General features: G+C 42.1%; 1 protein-coding gene across 1 annotated transcript in view; it reads left to right on the top strand.

Moving 5' to 3' along the window:
* Positions 1–19790, top strand: part of EBF4 (EBF family member 4) — a 46569-nt gene that overhangs the window by 19230 nt on the left and 7549 nt on the right. The window contains exons 7-10 of the mRNA XM_039863899.1: positions 18094–18175; positions 18977–19094; positions 19195–19322; positions 19413–19545. Of these exons, the coding sequence (XP_039719833.1) occupies positions 18094–18175; positions 18977–19094; positions 19195–19322; positions 19413–19545 (461 nt within the window). The remainder of the gene's footprint in view (positions 1–18093; positions 18176–18976; positions 19095–19194; positions 19323–19412; positions 19546–19790) is intronic.

Below are 19790 nucleotides of genomic sequence, written 5' to 3'. Positions count from 1 at the left end.
ATTTTTGTTATACCTGAAGAACATCCTTTAAAATGGTATTTCTGAAAGATATTTTCACTGGGTATAGAATTTTAAGTTGACAGTTGTTGTTTTGAGATGTTGCTCCACAATCTTCTCTCTTGTATTTCTGATTAGAAATCAGATACTATTGTTACCTTTGTTTCTCTGTATGTAACAAGTCTTTTATCTCTGGCTGCTTTTAAAATATTTTCCTTTATTATTAACTTTTTAGCAGCTTGGTTATGATGTGCCCTGGTGTAGTTTTCTTCACGTTTCTTGTGCTTAGAATTTATTGATCTTTTTGGATCTATAAGTTTACAGTTTTCATTACATTTGGGAAGTTTTTGACCATTATTTCTTTTTTATTTTTCCACTTTCGTTTATTTATTTATTTTTTAACATTTAATTTTTTATTTTCCCCCCTCTCCCCTTCCCTTTCCCTTCTGGTAACCACTAGTCCATTGTCCATGCCGATGAGTCTCTTTCTGTCCTGTTCATTTGTTGCTTTTAGGTTTATATCCCACATATAAGTGATATCATGTGATTTTCAACCTTTTCTGTCTGGCTTATTTCGCTTAGTATGATTATTTCAAGGTGCCCATTATTTCTTATTAAATATTTTTTCTACCACCCCCTCCTTTGAGGACTCCTATTACCCATATATTAAACTGCTTCAGGTTGTCCTGTGTCTCACTGCTAATTCTTTCTCTCTTTTTTTGGAGGAGGGATTATTTTTTTCTCTGTGTTTCATTTTTGGATAGTTTTTACTGCTGTACCTTCAAGTTTTTTCTAATCTTTTCTTTTGCAATTAATCCTATCCACTATATTTTTATCTCAGACATTGTAGTTTTCATCTCTACAAGTTTGATTTGTATCTTTTTTATATCGTCCATGTCTCTACTTAAATTTTTGAACATGCCAAATACAGTTATAATAACTCTTTTAATGTCCTTTTCTGCGAATCCTAACATCTGTATCTATTCTGTGTCAGTTTCAATTGCTTATTCTTCATTATGGGCCATATTTTTTTTTTGCATCTTGTCATGCATAGTAATCTATGATTGAGTGGATGCCAGACACTGTGAATTTTTCCTTTTGGGTAGTGGATATTTTTGCATTCCTAAAACCTTCTTGAACTTTGTTCTGGGATGCAGTTAAGTTACTTGGAAACAGTTTGATCTTTTTGAGTTTTACTTTTATGATTTATTAGATGAGTCCACAGCAATAATTGATCTGAGATTAATCCTCACTACTAAAGTAAGACCTTCTTGAGTACTGTACACAATACCCCATGAATTATTAGGTGTTTTCAGTTTAGCTTATAGAAACAGGCTCTATTCCTATCCTTATGTGAGCACCAGAATTGCTCCCTTTATTCTTTTAGAGCAGCGGTCCCCAACTTTTTGGCACCAGGGACCAGTGCTTCTGTGAGAATCTAATGCCTCGTGACCTGAGGTGGAGCTGAGGCGGTGATGCTAGCACTGGGTGACTGCAAATACAGATGAAGCTTTCCTTACTCACCTGCCTGCCTCTCATCTCCTGCTGTGCAGCCCATTTCCTAACAGGTCAAGGACAGTACCAGTCCATGACCCAGGGGTTGGGGCCCCTGCTTTAGCGTGATTCTTTCCCTGGCCTTTTTCACATGCATGCACTGATCAGTACTCTGCTAAATACTCAAGGGAGCCCCTCCACAAATTTCTGGAATTCTCTTTCTAAGAACTTCTCTCTGTGAGACTTTGTCCTATAAAGTCTAGCTACCTTGATCCCCCTGAGCTCTCAAGTCCATCTCCTCAACTCTGAAAGTGGGCTCTGCCTTACTATCCCCATCCCTGTGCCCTAGAAAATCTCAAGGTATCATGCTAGTTGATTTGTAAGGTTCACCTTGTTTATTTCCTATCTCTCAGGGATCACTGTCCTTTGTTATCTGATATTTATTATCTTGAAAAATGTTTTGTGTGGTTTTGGTCTGGTTTGTTTTGTTTTCAGGCCACAGGTAAATGTGGCCTTTATTATTCCATCTTGGCTTAAGCAGAAGTAGAAGTGTATTTTTTAATTTCCAAACAGGTGATATTTTTCTAGCTATCTTTTGTTACTAATTTCTAACCTAATTGTCTAATTGAGCCTAATGTTTTATATATGTCCATTAACTCAGGATTGTTAGTTGTGTTGTTCAGATCTGTGTTTACTTATCATTGTCTGCTTAACCTACAAAAAATTGAGATAAATTTTCAGCTTATACTTAGGAGTTCCATCAATTTTTGATACATATATGTTATTGACTATTTCACTAAGTGTGTACAAGTTTTAAATCTTGTAGCTTCCTTCTCAGTTGATCCTTTTATCAGCATTTATTGATCCTTTGTTTTCACTAATATTTTTGCTTTTAACTTTATTTTATCAATATTATTTAGAGGCCCTCTCAATCTGTGGTTATATTTGCCTCACATTTCTTTTTATACCCTATGATATTCAGTCATTATGTATTTTTGTATTTCAGATTTTTCTCTTTTAACAGCATATTGCTGGATTTATAAAAATAATCTAGTCTGTTTTTTACCTGGTAAGTTTAGTTCATTTACTTTATTGAGATTATTGATTTATTTCAACTATTTACTATCATCTTTGTGTTTTCTATTTGTCTCACTTCTCCTATGTTTCTTTGTTTTCTTTTCTTGCTATTTAAATTGTTTGACTATTTTGTTTGATGTGGCATATGAGTTTCTTATTCTATTTTCCCCTTTACTGGTTTGGAAATTTATTCACTTCATCTCTATTCTTTTAGTTATTACCCTTGCAATTTACTATATATTCTTAACAAAGTCATAATTCTTTTCCTGACTAATATTAGAATATTTAACAGTGGTGTGACTGAGCTGGTTCATACCGACTCACAATTATTAGCAACTTATCTCAACTCCATACTCAGTGACATCACATTGGTAGCTTAAAATCAGCCATGGGGGGAACATATAACCATGGAAATTACCAAACGCTATAAATCAGGTTTTCCCTGTTCTGGAAATGGTTGTTAAACATATACCTGCTCACTATTGACCTTATGCCGTTGTATTACCCCTGCCCTATATATAAGGCATGTAGTCTAGAATTTTAATTCATTTTAAATTCCACACATTTTAATTATCCTTTTTATTATATAAAAATTTTTTTCTTTAGTTTTACCAAATTTTTGCTCATCTTTTCCTTCTTGCATCTCAAACAGCTTTTTGTGGGGTCACTGTCTGAAGTCTATCTTTTAGAAATTCCTGCTTTAGTAAAGCTCTGCTGGTGGAAACCATTCTCACTTTTGTTTTACTATAAATGACATGATATCACTCTCTTGAAATATAGTTTTCCTGAGAACATAAGTCTAGATTGACAGTTATATTTTACTTAGCATTTTGAAAATATTTCCATTGTTACTGTTGAAAGTACAACATAGTTGTCATTCTTTTGTGAGTAAACTCTCTTTCCTCTCTGGCTGTATATAAGAGCTTCTTTTTGTCTTTAGAGTTCTTTAGTAGATGGATTATTCAATAATTTCTCTTGGAACAACTAATAGCTACCAGAAAAAAATATGGGTTGAATAATTCATCTTTCCCCACCAATTATAAATGGCACCCATGCTATATTCTTTATGTAATTGTATATTCCTGGACTTTCCATCTTATTTCATTATTCCATTTATGTGGCAATATGGTGCCGTTCATTTTTAAGATTTGTAACACATTTTAGTAACTGGTAGATCTAGTACTCCTTTACTAGTACTAGATCTAGTACTTCCCATTGCTCTTATATTTTTGAATTTTCCCAACTATTGATTACTTTTTCATATTAACTTTCCAATTAGGTTGTCTAGGTCACCATAAAATTACTTCCTGGTGTCATTTTTTAAACTTTGGTTAAAAAAAAACACACATAAAAAATTTACCACCATTACCATTTTTAAATATACAGTTCAGTAATGTTAAGTATAGTCACATTGTTGTGCAAAAGATCCCCAGAATTATTTCTTTCTTTCAAAATTGAAACTCTGTATCCATTAAACTACAGCTCCTCATTTTTCCCTCTCCCTAGTCCCAGTAACCACCATCCTACTTTCTGTTATTTTGAATTCGGGTACTTTAGATACCTCATATAAGTGAAATCATACAGTATTTGTCTTTTTGTGACTGGCTTATTTCACTTAGCATAATTTCCTCAAGGTTTATACATGTTGTAGCATTTTTTTTAATGCATATACCACATTCATCCATCATGGATATGTGGGTACTTCCATCTCTTAGCTATTGTGAATATGAATGAGAAAATATCTTTTCAAGATATTGATATTTGAGATATCAGTTCTTTTGGACATATATCCAGAAATGGGATTACTGAATCACATAATAATTTTTAAAATTTTTTTGAGAAACACAATACTGTTTTTATAACAGTTGCACCATTTTACAGTCCCACCAGCAGTGCACATGGGTTCTTATTTCTCCACTTCACTGCCAACACTTATTTTCTTATAGTAGCCATCTTTATGGGTATGAAATGATATCTCATTGTGGTTTTGATTTGCATTTCTCTAATGATAAGTGATGTTGAGCATCTTTTCATATGCTTGTTGTCCATTTGTACATCATCTTTGGAGAAATGTCTATTGAAGCTCTTCACTCATTTTTAAATTGGGTTATTTGTTTGTTGTTGAGTTGTAGGAGTTCTTTATATATTCTAGATATTAACCTTATCAGATATTTGATTTGCAAATATTTTATCCTATTTTGTAGTTGTCTTTCCATTCTATTGTCTGTCATTTATTGAGATTGTGTTTAACTCAGATAAACCTAGGTGGAAATAAAATCTTTATGATGGTAATATTGAAAGTGCTATGTAAAATATAACTCATTTGTTGTATGAGGTGCGATAGAGAGGGCTGTTCAAGTCTTCTATTTCCATGTTGATCTTCTGCCTAATAGTTCTATCCATTATTCAAAATAGATCATTGAAGTCTCCAACTATTATTGCTGGCTTATATATTTTTTCCTTCAACTCTGTCATTTTTTGCTTCATATATTTTGGAGCTCTATTATCAGGTGCATATATGCCTATAATTGTTATTCTTTCTGATATATTGACACTTTTATCATAAAATGTCTTTCTTTGTCTTGTAACAATTTTGTCTCAAAATCTACTTTGTATGATATTAATAAAACTGTTCAAGCTCTCTATTGGTTAGAGTTTGCTTGCTATATCTTTTCTGACCCTTTTATTTTAACGTATTTCTATCTTTGAATCTAAACTATGTCTCACTTAAACAGCATGTAGTTAGATTTTGTTTTTAAAATCGATTTGGCCAATCTCTGCCTTTTAATTGGAGTGTGTAATCCATTTACATTTAATGTAATTACTGCTAAAATAGGATTTACGTCTGTCATTTTGCTTTGTGTTTTCTATGTCTTATTTTGTTGTTGTTGTTCCTTTGTTCCTCCTTTACTGCCTTTTTTGTGTATTAAACGGATAGTTTCCACTGTACTTTTAAAATGTTGTTACTTAATTTTTGAGTAATTTTCCTTCTGGTTTCCCTGAGAATTACAATTAATATCTTAATTTAAAACAATTTAATTTAGATGAATATCAACTTCGATAATATACAAAAACAATGCTCCAGTATAGCTCCATTCCCTCTCCTCTCTTTTGTTATATCTTTGTCAATCACAGTATGTATTTACACATTGTAAGCCCATCAACACAGTTTTATAATTAGCGCTTTCTGCAGTTTTCTTTAATAGATTTTCTTTTTTAGAGCAGTGAGAAAAAGTACAGAGAGTTCCCATATACCCCCTGCTCACCCCTCCCACATGCAGCTGTCTTTTGTATTAGGTAGATAAACAAGATAGTTAGAAGCAAAAATATATATATAATATCACTTAGATTTACCTGTTATATTTACTTTTACCAGTATTTATTTCTTCATATGGCTTTGAATCACTATCTTGTGTCCTTTCATTTTAGACTGAAGGATTCTCATTAGTATTTCTTGCAGGAAAGATCTGTTAGTGATAAATTCTCTCAGTTTTTCTTTATCTGGAAACGTCTTAAATCATCCTCATATTTACTTAATTTTAATTTATCCTTCATATTTGAAGGATAGTTTTGCTGGATATAGAAATTTTTGTTGACAGTTGTTTTCTTTCAGCACTTTGAATATGTCATTTCACTGTCTTCCAATGAGAAGTCAACTGTTAATCTTATTGAGGATCCCTTGTCTATGATGACTTTCTTCTCTCTATTGTTGCTTTCCAGATTCTTTCTTTTTCTTTGGCTTTTGACAGTTTACATCTGTGTGTGTGTCTCTTTGAGTTCATACTACTTGGAGCTCAGTAAGCTTCTTGAATGTGCAGAATAAGGTTTTTCATCAAATTTGGGAAGTTTGGAGCATTATTTCTTCAAACTTTCTTTTTGCCCCTTTCCCTTTCTTCTGTCCTGCTGGGGCTTTCATTATGTGTATATTGGTATTAGGCTCTGTTCATTTTTTGTCATTCTTTTTTCTTTCTGCTCCAGAACAGGATAATTTCAATTGAGTTATCTTCAGGTTCACTGATTTTATTCTTCTGTCAACTCAGATATGCTGCCGAGTTCCTCTAGAAATTTTCATTTCAGTATTTTCTTTTTCAACTCCAGAATTTAAACTTGATTCTTTTTAATAATTTTTATCTCTTTAAATAACTGATTTAAAGTTTAGTAAGTCTAACACATGGGCTTCCTTGGGGATAGTTCTTACTGACTGCTTTATTTTTCATGTATGGGCTATAGTTTCTTGTTACTTGGCATGTCTCATAATTATTTCTTGAAAACTGGATATTTTAATGATATAATGTGATTACTCTGGAAATCAAATACCCCTTTCCAGTGTTGGTTGTTGTTGCTGTCACTGTTTGTTTAGTGACTTTCCAGAACCAGTTCTATAAAGTCTGTATTCGTTGTCATGTGTGGCCACTAAGGTTTCTGTTCATATAGCTTAGTGGTCAACTCATGATTGGACAGGCACCTCCTTAAATTCCTTCAACCCTTTGCAAAAAGATTCTGTGTGTATGTTGGGGCATGTCTTAAACACTCCAGCAATTTATGGCTCTGCCTTAACCTTCACTTCCTGCTTGTGAAGGGTTTCTAGGTTTGCCAGAGATGAGAGACAGAGAGGGGTTTTCTGAGATCTTTCCTGGGCATGTGCTCTTCTCTGCATTTGTACATGGGCTTCTAAACCTCCAGGAATATATAAGAGCTTTACAGACCCTCCTGTGAACATCTCATTCCTGAACATCACTTTTCCCTGACTCTCATTGCCCCAACGAGTATCACTGGCTCAATGGTAAACTGTTTTCAACAAACACCCTGAGAATAGGGTTTTTCTCATCTCTCAAGCTCTGAATCAGGTCATATAACAAGTACTGAGAATGGGGCTGTCAGGGAGCTGCCAGACAGATCAAATAGTGACAATTGTCTGGAAATACAGACTGTTGAGAGGTTCCAAACTCAATGTCTTTCTCAGTGGCTAGTAGACTTGAAACAACTATCATGGCTTCAAGGCTGCTGTTTTTTGTTGTTGTTGCTGTTTTTGTTTTTGGTTTTTTATTTGTTTGTTTGTTTGTTTGTTTGTTTGTTTAAGGCTACCACAGAGCTTGGGCAAGGGAGATGGGAATAGGACAAATTAAAACACTTTAAAGCTCTCTCTTCTTACTAAGATTCAGGCATTTTTTTGAAACAAATGCTCCTTGGATTGATGCAAACCTTTTGTTAATTTTCAGAGTTCTGAAAAAGTTAATTTTGACAGTTTTTGCCTGTGTTCCTATTGCTTTCTGAAGGAACAAATTTTCAGAGGTTCTTGCTCTCTAATTCTCCAAGTTCTATCTCTGCAATTGGTATTTTTAATTTGGGTATAGGATTTTACATTGTTCCCTGTTAAAAGTGATTCGGGGGTTTTGGTCCAGCATTCATCATGTCACAGTAAATTTGACTCTTGAATTCTATCATGAATCAGTAAACACCTACTGTGGAGCAAGCACTGTGATGGATGCTCAGAAGAAGGGAGATAAGTTTAAACAATGATTCCTGCTGTCTGAGAGCTTACAGAGCACTTGAGACAAAACATAATTATGTAAACCTTTACGTAATGGTAAAAGGAAATAGAGAACAATGTAAGGCTTTAAGATAACACTATCCAATAGAGCTTTCTGTGATGATAGACATGTTCTGCACAATTAATATGGTAGTAATAGCTATATGTACCTGTTGGGCACTTGAAATATAACTACTGTGACTGAGGGACTGAATGTTTAATTTTATTTTAATTTTTTATTAATTAAAATTTAAATAACCATATTAAAGATGACTATCTTATTGGATATCATGGCTCTAAGATTAAAATTTTGCTTGATTGTCCAGGATGACCCTGGTATAGGAGTCAGTGGAGAAGATTCCCTCCCATGGGAGGCCCACAGCTCTCCCTGCCTGACTCCCAGGTGTGGACAGAAGCTGTGGGCTATGAACACTCTCTGGCATGTAGTTATGTCTTATGCACAGTGGGTGTCATTTAATGACACTGTTGAAACAGCTTGTGTCTGAACCACTTGACAGAGGTAAGCTCTAGTCTATTCTGTTGGTGGCAAACTTAGACCCCAATCCCTAGATCAAGTACAACCTGACAAATGCAGTTTGATGAGAAGGAGTTGTGGGAGCTGTGAAAGAATAAGCTCCCCTTCTCAATCCAATGGTCAGTGGAATATTCCCTGTTTCCCTCTGCAGCCACAAAACAAGCCCATGATAGCATCTGTTTCCTTCCACTCTTTCTGGTAGGGTCTCTTTACTCCACACTGATGCTGCAAGTACAGGCTTCTGTCTAAGGTCCATTTTGGCAATTCTCCTTGAGGTCCCAGAACCTCCCTGCTGAGTCAGTGCTGAAGTGGGACTAAAATCTTCCCTCCTGACTACAGAATTAACTGCACTTTCTTTCCTTGCCCTACCCCTTTCAGAGCTGGGCGTTTGAGAGAAGGAGAAGCAGAAGAGGTTCATGAGAGTTTCCCCCATGTGCCCTGGGGTTCATGTGGGCTAGAGTGCCATCACAAAGGCAAAGGTCCCCAAGCTACCCCTAATTCAGAGGAAGGACTTAAGGAACTATGCTATCTGGGCAACTGAAACTAAGCTGAGATCAGAGTGGCCCCCATGCTGAGGCTGGAGCGAAGCTGTGGACAGTGCCCCCAGAGGATATTGGAGGAGAGAGGGAGTGCGGTCGTGTGGATGCCTGGGGACCATAGGTGAAATGGGAGATGGTTAGTGAGTAAGCTGTCTGCCAATTTGAATGATAAATTCTCACTATAAAACTAAAGGCTATTCAGGTTCAGGGGGCTCAAGCCAACCTGGAATGTCTGGCCATATGACAAGGTGCAAGATCTCACCTCCCTCAGCTTCAGTTTCCTCGTTTTTAAAATGGAGCTGACTCTTAACTCTAGCTGATAGGGATCTTGGGAAGTTAAGGAAGAAGTATTTCACAGTACACAGCACAGTGTCTGTCACAATGTCATTTCCGACCCCACCTACCCTCACCCCCATTGACCATCTTAGAGAGTAGGTACAACTGAGCCTAGACAGCAACAAGAAAATCAGAGCCAAAGAAGAACTTCCTGACTTTGACCACAGTCAGAGTTGAGCAGGAGAGGAATAATACCTCTGCCAAGGGCCCTGGGCTAATAATGGGTGTCTGTCTCTAAATAGGAAGGGGGCAAAACTCAGCTTTCCATCTGTTCTATCTGCCCAGAGTCACTGCCAGGCCTTGCCAACCTCCACTTCTGCCTCTCACATGATTCATAAACAAGAGGTGTCAGGGTCTCTGGCTTTGGAGACTGGCTCACCCACCAAGAACAGAGGAACTTCTTCTTCCCTTCAGTCTTGGGACCCCACATTCCTCTTAATGTCCCCAAATTATTCCCAAGCACACCTTCCTCCTCTATGGCTTCCTTCCTTCTCTCCATACGCAGCACTCCCATCCATCCTACTTCTTCTCCATCCCTCCTCCTTTTCCGTTCTTCCCATCCTGCATCCACAGAAGATTCTCTGAGTAGGAAGTACATGTAGGGGACACATGTATCTCTGTATCCACACAGGCACAAAGTGGCTTCATGCTCAGGTGACCCACTGTAACCACACTCCGGCCTGTCCATGCCACTCCATGTGGGGTGCCCAGAGGCCTCCCATTAGCAGCCTCTCCACCCCTCCCTTCAGGCCCCATTAGAGGAAAGTGGAGTCACCACCACTCTTCATGGGCAGCTGGGGGCCCCTTAGCAGTCTCTCCACCTCCTCTCCCTCTCTCCTCAGGTCCCATGCCCAGCCCCGAGGTTTGGAGAGCCTAGTAAGTGCCCTATCAACATGTTAATCAAATTACTTAGGAGCTAAAATTGACGCTGTTCATTAATTATACAAGATTATGCTAATTGCGCATGCAAATGCATGCAGGGGAACAGAAGGTGTTCAGGCGCATGGTGGGACATTAGCATAGAGGATGGGGTTCGGGTACATTGGCATGCTAATGTATGCACACTGGCTATTTATAGACCCCCAGCCCATCTGCACTGCAGCCACCTCTGCCCCAGTGAGGATCATGGTGGGGAGGCCAGGTCCAGGCCTGGCAGGTGGCTATGGCCCTAGGGACACTGGGCCTCGTCTGCTGCCCCAGGCCAAGACCAGGAAGTAGTGTGAGCTGTCCCCATTGGGGCCACCGCTACCTGGGCCTGGACTATCGCACCAACCTCCTCATTCATCATTCCTTCTCTGGCCTGTGCCCTTTGGTGCCTGCTTCTCCCTGGAGGTAAAATGACTCTTCCAAATGCCACAGCCAATAAAGTACCTCCTGCTGATTTCCCATCACCTACAGGGTCCAAATCCTGCATGCTTTGCTGCCAACGCCCCCAGACCCTGGTCCATAGCTGCCCTCAGTCTTATCAGGCACCACTGGGAAAGTGTTCCATGCCACTTGTGTCTTGGCAGGGCTGTTATTCCGTTTGTATGGAAGGCCCCTTACTTCTTCTTCTCCTCGATAGAAAATGCCCCTGATCCTCTAAGACCCAAAATGCCCAAGATCACATGCGACCTCTAGGACCCCTTTCACCTTTCCCAGGCAGAGTGGCCACTAAGATTACACTTGGCAAGTTATTTTGCTTAGCCCACCACTCTATCTTACTGGCTGTGCTTTAAGTTTCTCTCTTTCCTGATGGATTGTAATTCCTTGACCTTGTTCACCTCTAGATTCCACTGCCTAACACATGGAAAGTGTTTAATAGATCTTTTAAAATGGGTGTATTGAATGAATGAGAGAGGCAGTTAGAATGAATTTTCCAGCCATCTATATCCTCCTCTGTCCTTGAGCTAGGGGCAGGGGGCAGCAGACAAGGAAAACAGTGGCGATCACAGACCCTGCCCGAGAAGATGTTTTGTTTCTTCTGAGTTCAAAGGGTAGCCCTCTGTAGTGAAAATTAGTGGAGGATCCCCTACAAGCGCACACATGGTTTTCCCCATCCCAGGCTGCAATGCCTTGGAAATAAATATGTAGTTTTATTCTACCCTTTGCACCCAATATGCTTTCTTTCCCAAGGCCTTCACTCTGCCCCAACCCATGTATCCATTCACACTACTTCCTCTTTCTAGATCTGTACTCTTCAGTATGGGAGCCACAGACACATGTGACTATTTAAATTAATTAAAAAGAAATAAAATTTTAAATTTAGTCTCTCAGTTACATTAGCCACATGCCAAGTGCTCAATAGCCACATGTGGCTAGTGGATATCATTTTGGGATTCTGTTGGACAGAATCTGTAATCCAGACATTCATTCCCTTACTCTTGACAGTCCTTTAGTTGCAATCGCCCTTGAGCTCAGTCCAGCATTTTCAGTTACTAGTAGCTTTCTCTTTGGAAGTGGGAATATAATTTTAGCTCTAAGTATCTCACAGGGATGCAGGGAGAAAAAAGCTGGTAAAAAGCTCTGTGACTTGGTTTCTTAGGATGATATTCCTAGAAGCAGAGCTGCAGATGGGGATTCTTGTGAAAGTGCTGTATTGGAGGAGAGCACTGGGGGATAAAGGAGGGAAGCAGGACCAGACAGATAGCAAGAAGATAATCTCAGCAGGGGTCTAGCTCCAGCCTGATCCTTTGGAGAGTTCTGGAGTATGAAGGGCACTGAGTTGGTCATCCTCATGATGTCCGTCTGTTTTGGCTATGGGCTGCTGGTAGGGAGTATAGGCTTCTAACTGAGGATGATTCTCAGGCAGCCATAAGCCCTTTAACAGCCGACACTCACAGAAGCTAAGAGTGAGGGAATCTAAGCGGGCTCCACCTACCATATGATACCTGGATACTGCCTTCCAATGAGCAGCTCCATTCCACTCTGCTCTTCAGCTCCTAAGAACCCAGAGTTTAACAGTGAACTTACATCAGTCCTCCGAACATTTTCTGTATCTCTTGTCTCTTTTGAGTAAAGCACTGCTCTAGTGGAACTTTCCTTATGCAATGATGTCACCCCTGAGTTTTGTATAAATTAAACATTTACACTTGAGTCAATCCAGCATTTGCTTCTTTGGTAGGGAATATTCTATTGACAAGAAAGTTTCATTTTAATTTCATCTTGAGTTGTTTTTACAGGGAGGAATAAAAGGCATTTATAGAAATGATTAAGAAGGCTAAACTAAGTTCAGGATGTAGTAAGGTAGGTATGTGAGTGAATTGCTCTTAAGTTTTATTTAAATCATAGGCGTCAAAGTCGTGATGCATAATTACCACCCTTTAATTGCTTTATTAGCTGGATGACCACTGTCCACAGCTCTTCATCTGAACTTTTATTAAACTTTCATTATGGAGAATGTTGAATATATAGGAAAAATAGAATAATGAACCATGTGTACCCTTCACTAACCTTCAGCACTGATCAACTCTTGACTCATGTTGGGCAACTGGTCTTTAATCCTGAAAATCTTCTCGCATTGAGAGCAGCAGTCTCAACAGCCAAAGGCCCAAAACTAGGGGCAAGGGGACCTGAGTCACCTTTGCAACCCCGATGAATGTGTAACCTTGAGGAAATCCCCATCCAGTGGCTAACCTGGTCCCTGCATGGCCTGCTGTTTTTGAAGGACAGCTTGTTACACAGTCCTGCAGTGTAAGCCTCGTTATTGAGGCTGGTTTGGACTCTGAGAACCCCACTTAGAGGGACTTTTCCATGATCCTTGTCAATATCAGTGGTGCATAAAGTCTCACGTTTGTATCCCAACGTTGGCATTTACTGTGACTTTATAGCTTACTTTTGCTTATCTTCGGTTTTCTCATCTGTAAAGTGGGAATGTTTGCAGACCTACACTACCTCAGGATGATTAAACAAGATAAGGAGGATTAAACAAGGTAATGCAAGTGACGAGCTCAGCAGAGTTCCAAACTCTTGCTAGGTGCTTAATAAATTAGACCTGGATGACTTTTTACGTTTTCTTGCACCATTTTGCATTTTATTGGTAACTCAGGTTTATGATCTTTTCTCCTAGTAATTCTAATGGCAGCTCCTGGGACTTCACCTTCCTCTTCCCTCGCTTTCCGTAGGACCATGCCCCCAAAGAGCCTCCTGGGGATGGGCACTGGGCACAGGTTCTGCTTGACCCAGGGGGCATCCAAACTGCTCACCCACCATGGGGATACTCAGGTCAGCCAAGGGCTGTGGGCTTGGCCCTACCCAGCCAGGGAAAAGGGGCTCCCCCAGGCTCCCTTCCAGCCCCATTGGGATGGCGGAGCTGCTCAGAAACACTCCCCCTTCCCCCTTCTTCCATCCTCCTATCTCCCCCATCCCTAGGATCACCCGGATTTGGGTTGGGGCAGCACTTCCCTAAATGTCAGCAGGACTTCACAGCCCAACAGAGTGCGCATCGCTTACTGCCTCAGGTCCCTGTAGGATGTCCCTGGTCCCGGAGTAGGATAGCTCAATCCTTACTTACCAGACCCTGCCAAGCTTTCTTCTTTCCAGGGGAGTATATAGTTATGGAAAGGAGTAGAGAGAGGGAGGAAGAAAGGGAGAAAGACAAAACAGGATATGTGAAAAATAGCAGAATAAAATTGCCGAATTAAATACAAAGTTAGTTAATGTCCATAGGACAATAAAAATTGTAACCTTTGGGGCTAATTTCTCTACTGAACAAAAATTATTTACTTTTCCCAACAAAAATCATTTGCATCTTATCAGTTTCCTGTAGATTAGCACCTAACTTTACAGCATCTGGGCAACAATCAATAGCAAATGTGAGTCAGCTACTTTCCCCTAGAATCAGCTAACTCTTAGATGGCTTTGCTAACATAATACTCGAGAGCAGTAGTATCAATATAAATATAATGCAAACCACATATGTAATTGAAAATTTTCTAGTAGCCACATTTTTTAAAAAAATAACTGAATAGTAACTCTGACAATGTATTTTATTTAACTCAATATATCCAAAATATTGTCATTTCAACATTTAATCAATACCAAAAAATTTGCTAATGAGATCTTTTACATTCCTTTTTTCTAATTAAGCAATTGAAATCTGATGTGTATCTTATACTTACATCACATCTCAGTTCAAACTAACCGCATTTGAAGTACTCATGTCTAGTGGCTGCCATATAGGATAGTGAAACTCTAGAGCAGTGCTTCTCAAACTTTAGGGGGCATCAGAATCACCTGGAGGGCTTATGAAAACACAGATGGCTAGGCCCTACCCCAAGAGTTTCTGATTCAATGGGTCTCATGTGGGGCCTGAGATTCTGCATTGCTAGCAAGTTCCCAGGTGATGCTGCTGCTGCTGGTCTGGGTACCACACTTGGAAAACCACTGTTCCAGGATGACTTTGAAAGGACTCAGTCATCTTTTTGCCCTATTTGCAAGTTGTGGATCATTTTTCTTAACAGCCCTGAGGCTGACAGGAGGCAGGGTGCTGCGCTGCAGCAGTAGCGGGCTCTCTAGAGAGTGTGTGCATTGCCTCGGCCTCTGACTGAGTGAGCAGCCTCATGGACCACCAGCTGGCAGTGGGTGAGCAGCTCTACCATTGATGGCATCAACTATGTAGAGCTCTGAGCTAGAGGCTCAGAGGGAAAGGGAAAGGGGACTAACTCCCATCACCCCCAAAGAGGGCCCAAGCCTCGTGCTGCTCAAAAACTGAGATGTCCTGGGGCAGATCCACATAGATATAGGTGCTGGCAGGGCCCTGGGGCTCTCAGGGAAGGGTGAAGCTTAGAGTGGCCAGAAAAGGAAGTAGGAATTAGTGTAGACCCAAAGGACAGATACAGTCTGTACTAGAAAGGGAAAGGGTGGGAAGACCTGCTGAGCAAGGGCTATGGAAGGGTCCTGGCAGGAAACAGCAGCCTGAGGCATTGGGAGGCCAGAAATAAAGGATGTCCCAGAGGCAGGACTGTAGGCACCTCAGTATCCATCATCAATTGCTGTTCACCTGGTTCATGGATGAAGATGGATGCCAGAGATACAGGATTTACCCCAGGCCACGCAGTAAGTCAATGCCTGGGCCAGAAACTACACCTCTGGCCCCGTTCCAGGGACCCTTCCTCTGGATTCCGTAGGTTTGGGAGTAGGGTTGAATACAGCAGGCATGTTTGTAGATGTAAAGGAATTGTGTGTCACCTTTGGGTCACTCCATACTTGCTGCGTCATCAGTGACATCCAAGGGTTAGAATTAATCCTCTTCAGGACAGGGACTGTGTCCTCTCCTGCTGTTTTGCCCTCCTCTCTCTGGCACCTTGTAAAGGACTGAGCACATGAATACAAAATTTAAATAAGCTGGTCTACACTGTGTGTGATTAGGGTGTCTACACTCTATGTTATATAAATGTGAGACGTGTCGAAGGTGACTACTATGGGCATAGATGTGTTTATGCCATGGGATGTCTTATAGGGTATAGGGAGTCATTATGACATACAGCATATATCGTGAGATAAATGGAGTGTCTACACTATATAGGTATACTATTTGGGAGCATTTGAAGTACCTGCACCTTGGGGTGTGACCTATTGGTGTGACCTACACTGTGGTGGCTACTATATAGGGACATATAAGCTATCTGCACTTCAGGGTATCCTGTAGGGGTGGATGGAGTGTCTACATGGTGGGTGTGTACTGCTTGGGTTCATATCACATGTCTGTACCTCAGAGTGCTCTGAGGGCTGTAGAGAAGGTGTACACGACTTGAAAGTATTTTGAGGGTGTCAGCTGTGGATGGAAATGCGTGCTGATGTATGTCCCTTTGGAAAGGGAACTAAAGGGGGTTCCCAGAGGGGCCCCTGTTGTGTGGGAGAATGTGACAGGTGCTGAGGAGTTAACAGTGGGACAGAGGCAGGGCTCAGGGGGGCGGTACCATCTCCAGGAAAATGACTGGTACCAGCACCCAATGAGGGACTGCCCTCTGGGACACCTCTGTTCCAGGGGTGGTACCCATCCCTCCCAACTCTTAAGAGAGACCCCTGCTTTGGGGACTAGATTTTGGAGCCTGTAACAATTCTTCTTCTGAACATGAATTTCATGTTTGTAGACTTTGGCGGCAACTCCGATAAGTGGATGTTCATATTTGGGGTTCAAAACCAAGGGGTGGTGATTAAATTAGGAAGCTGACCAGAGGAGTTCATAGTAGCCTAGGAGGCTGTGCCACATGCCAGGAACCCCACAGACTTTAGCCCTGCACACTACAGTTTTTAAAGGGCATCTCCCCAGATGTTCAAGGAGTTCTGTAGAGGCTAAGGCAGATGTCGATAGTATTCTGAGTTTACTAAGAGTATAAAACTGGGGTGTTATCCATGGTTACCTCACTGATGGGTGGCAGGGCCAGTGTCCCACCATCACAGCCAACTGCCTGGAAGGACTGGAGGTCCAAGTGCTCATGCGTTTGTCTAAAAAGCAGTCTCATCACTGCATATACTGTGCTTTGTTTTCCAATTACTCTATGTGAAAAAGAAGGCATTTACTGTGTATCTGTATGGCGTGTCTGACAGGTACACCACATGTATATAATGGGCATAGGCTCAGTGTGATTAGGTTTTTGGTATGTGTATAATGGATATAGAATATGCGTGAGGGGGATCTGTTTGAGGGGGATGCTGGGGTAAGGGGTCTGCTATGTGTGAGTGAGATCTGCTGAGTGTGAGGGGGATTTGTTGGGATCTGCTATGAAGGAAGAAGCGGGGATCTGATTGCTATATGTGATGACTACAGAATTTGATATGACTATATTTTGGGTAATCATATACAACACAAAATGGTGTATCAATGCACAGACTTTCATATTCTTTCTGTGCATATATGATATAGGATGAGTATACACTGCACATGATGGGTATAAACTACGTGTGTGATGAATATACCAAATGTGTATGATGAGTACAAGTTGTATGTGGAGTACGTATTATATGCTTCTGTGAAGAGTATACCCTGAGTGTGGTGGGTATACACTGTGTGATTGGCTATGTTTTGGGAGTCATAGTTTATATGGCACATACAGTGTATAGAATGAATATACTGTTTATGACGGGTATGCATTGTATGGGTGATGGATACACCCTGGGAGAAGGATATGCTATGTGATATAGATGTACTATGTGTGTGATGGACATATACGATGACAAATATACATGGAATGGGATAAGTTTACAGGTAAGCATGAGTACCTGATGCATATGGAGTATACATTGTTTGATGGGTATAATACATGAGTAATAAGTGTATATGGCATATATAATGGACATATTCTTTATGAATATACTTTGTGTGGGTGTGATGAGTATATACTTTGTGAGACAAATAAGCACTGTGTGATCCTACACTGTGGGGATATTCTGTGTAGTGACGTAGTTGTTGGGATGGGTCTGCTCCCTGGGTATCAGGCACTCTGTGTGTATGCAGCTTGTGATGGGAATATGGAGTGTGTGTCTGGGTATGAGCAGGCAGAGGGGAGTCACCCTTCTGGGAGGGGGCATGGCAGGAAGCAGTTGGATCTTCATCTGTTTCCAGAACCCCCAGACCTTTGAGCCCATCGACCACACTGTTTCAGGTTCTTCCTCAAGTTCTTCCTCAAATGCAACCAGAACTGCCTAAAGAACGCAGGGAATCCCCGAGACATGCGCCGCTTCCAGGTGGGTGTGGGGAGTCCCCCTGCAAACTGCCCTTTCCTGATAGTGGGAGTTGTGGGGAGGCTGTGGCCCTGCCACCCTATAGAAAGCCCCCAGGGCAGATCCCTGCCCAGCCCTGTGCTTCAGGGCCTGGTGCCTGCTGGGGGTGGGGCAGCTCCATCTCAACTTATGCTGGCTGCCAAGGGAGGCTTCATTAGAGTCCCACTTAAGGAGATGCTAATTGTGACATTTTTACATGATTAACGACCCAGCTAATTTGCATAGTGTGAAGCGGAGAGCAGCTGCCCTTAGCGCATCCTCAACCTGCACACCCCTCCCAGTGAAGGCGGGGGGAGAAGGAGGCAGCCCCAATTTCCTCCCAAAGGTGGGGGCTCCTGCTGATGGATTTTCAGGCAGATGCTGCCCCCCCGCAATCAAAACTCTCACTCTCACTTGCCTAAGACCCATGACTGCCTTAGAGCCCCAGGCATACAACCTGGGTTACTTGTGTGCAAAAACAGTAGCCACTCCGCCCAAGGAGCCAGAGTTTTTTTTCTGACTTCTCGAGTTTTCTAGCTCCTTTGGCTGAGGGAGCGGGGGGTCAGTTTCCCTGGGCAGCCGGAGATTGTACATTTGGGGTGTCACTCCACCCAGCTGGACCCCCTCGCACCAGCTCTGCCCCTGAGGGGCTAAAGCTCTTTCCCATGCCAGTGACCCTTGAATTCCAACATCCAGCCATGGCCTCAAGTCACTGGTGCCCCACAAAGTTAACCTCTGCGGAGCCCCCGAGGGCCCCAGCCAGGCTGGCCTCGGCTCTCCCTGCAGGTGGTGGTGTCCACGACGGTGAGCGTGGACGGACACGTGCTGGCCGTGTCTGACAACATGTTTGTGCACAACAACTCCAAGCATGGCCGCAGAGCACGCCGCCTGGACCCCTCCGAAGGTCAGGACCCCGGGCCCAGCCCCTGCTGCCGCGGGCCCAGCCAGCCCCCAGACCCCACCTTGGCGCCGGCCCCTGACCTGCCTCCTCTCCTACCTCCCAGCTGCCACCCCCTGCATCAAGGCCATCAGCCCCGGGGAGGGCTGGACCACGGGCGGCGCCACCGTCATTGTCATCGGCGACAACTTCTTCGATGGGTTACAGGTTGTGTTCGGGAACGTTCTCGTGTGGAGGAGGTGGGCCACCCGCCAGTCTCCCTCAGGGCGTCCGGGCTGGGCCCTCCCCTAGCCAGCTCCGAACCCGCAGGCCTCCCCTCTCCCCTCGCAGCTCATCACGCCCCATGCCATACGGGTGCAGACGCCCCCACGGCACATTCCTGGGGTGGTGGAGGTGACCCTGTCCTACAAGTCTAAGCAGTTTTGCAAGGGAGCCCCCGGCCGCTTTGTCTACACAGGTAAGGAGTCAATCGGGAGGGGAGGCCTAAGGTCGAAGAGCTGATCCCTACCCCGCCAGCGTGACCCTAGTATCAGAGCCAATATGTACTGTGTGCCATGCCCCCTAGAGCTTGCTTTCCCACTGCACTAAGGCCCCTGGTCCTTGCACAGGACCTTCTTTCCCTGTGCTCTTTCTCCCTGGCCTCTGGCTCCTCAGTCCCTGCCTGGAGCCGAGTTTCCGCCCTCCTGTACATTCTTTCTGCCT

The sequence above is a fragment of the Pteropus medius genome, unplaced genomic scaffold (assembly GCF_902729225.1).
Source record: "Pteropus medius unplaced genomic scaffold, Ma_sr-lr_union100, whole genome shotgun sequence".
Lineage (NCBI taxonomy): Eukaryota > Metazoa > Chordata > Mammalia > Chiroptera > Pteropodidae > Pteropus > Pteropus medius.
The sequence above is the reverse complement of the archived record's forward strand: the minus strand, read 5'-3'. Positions and strand labels throughout refer to the sequence as shown.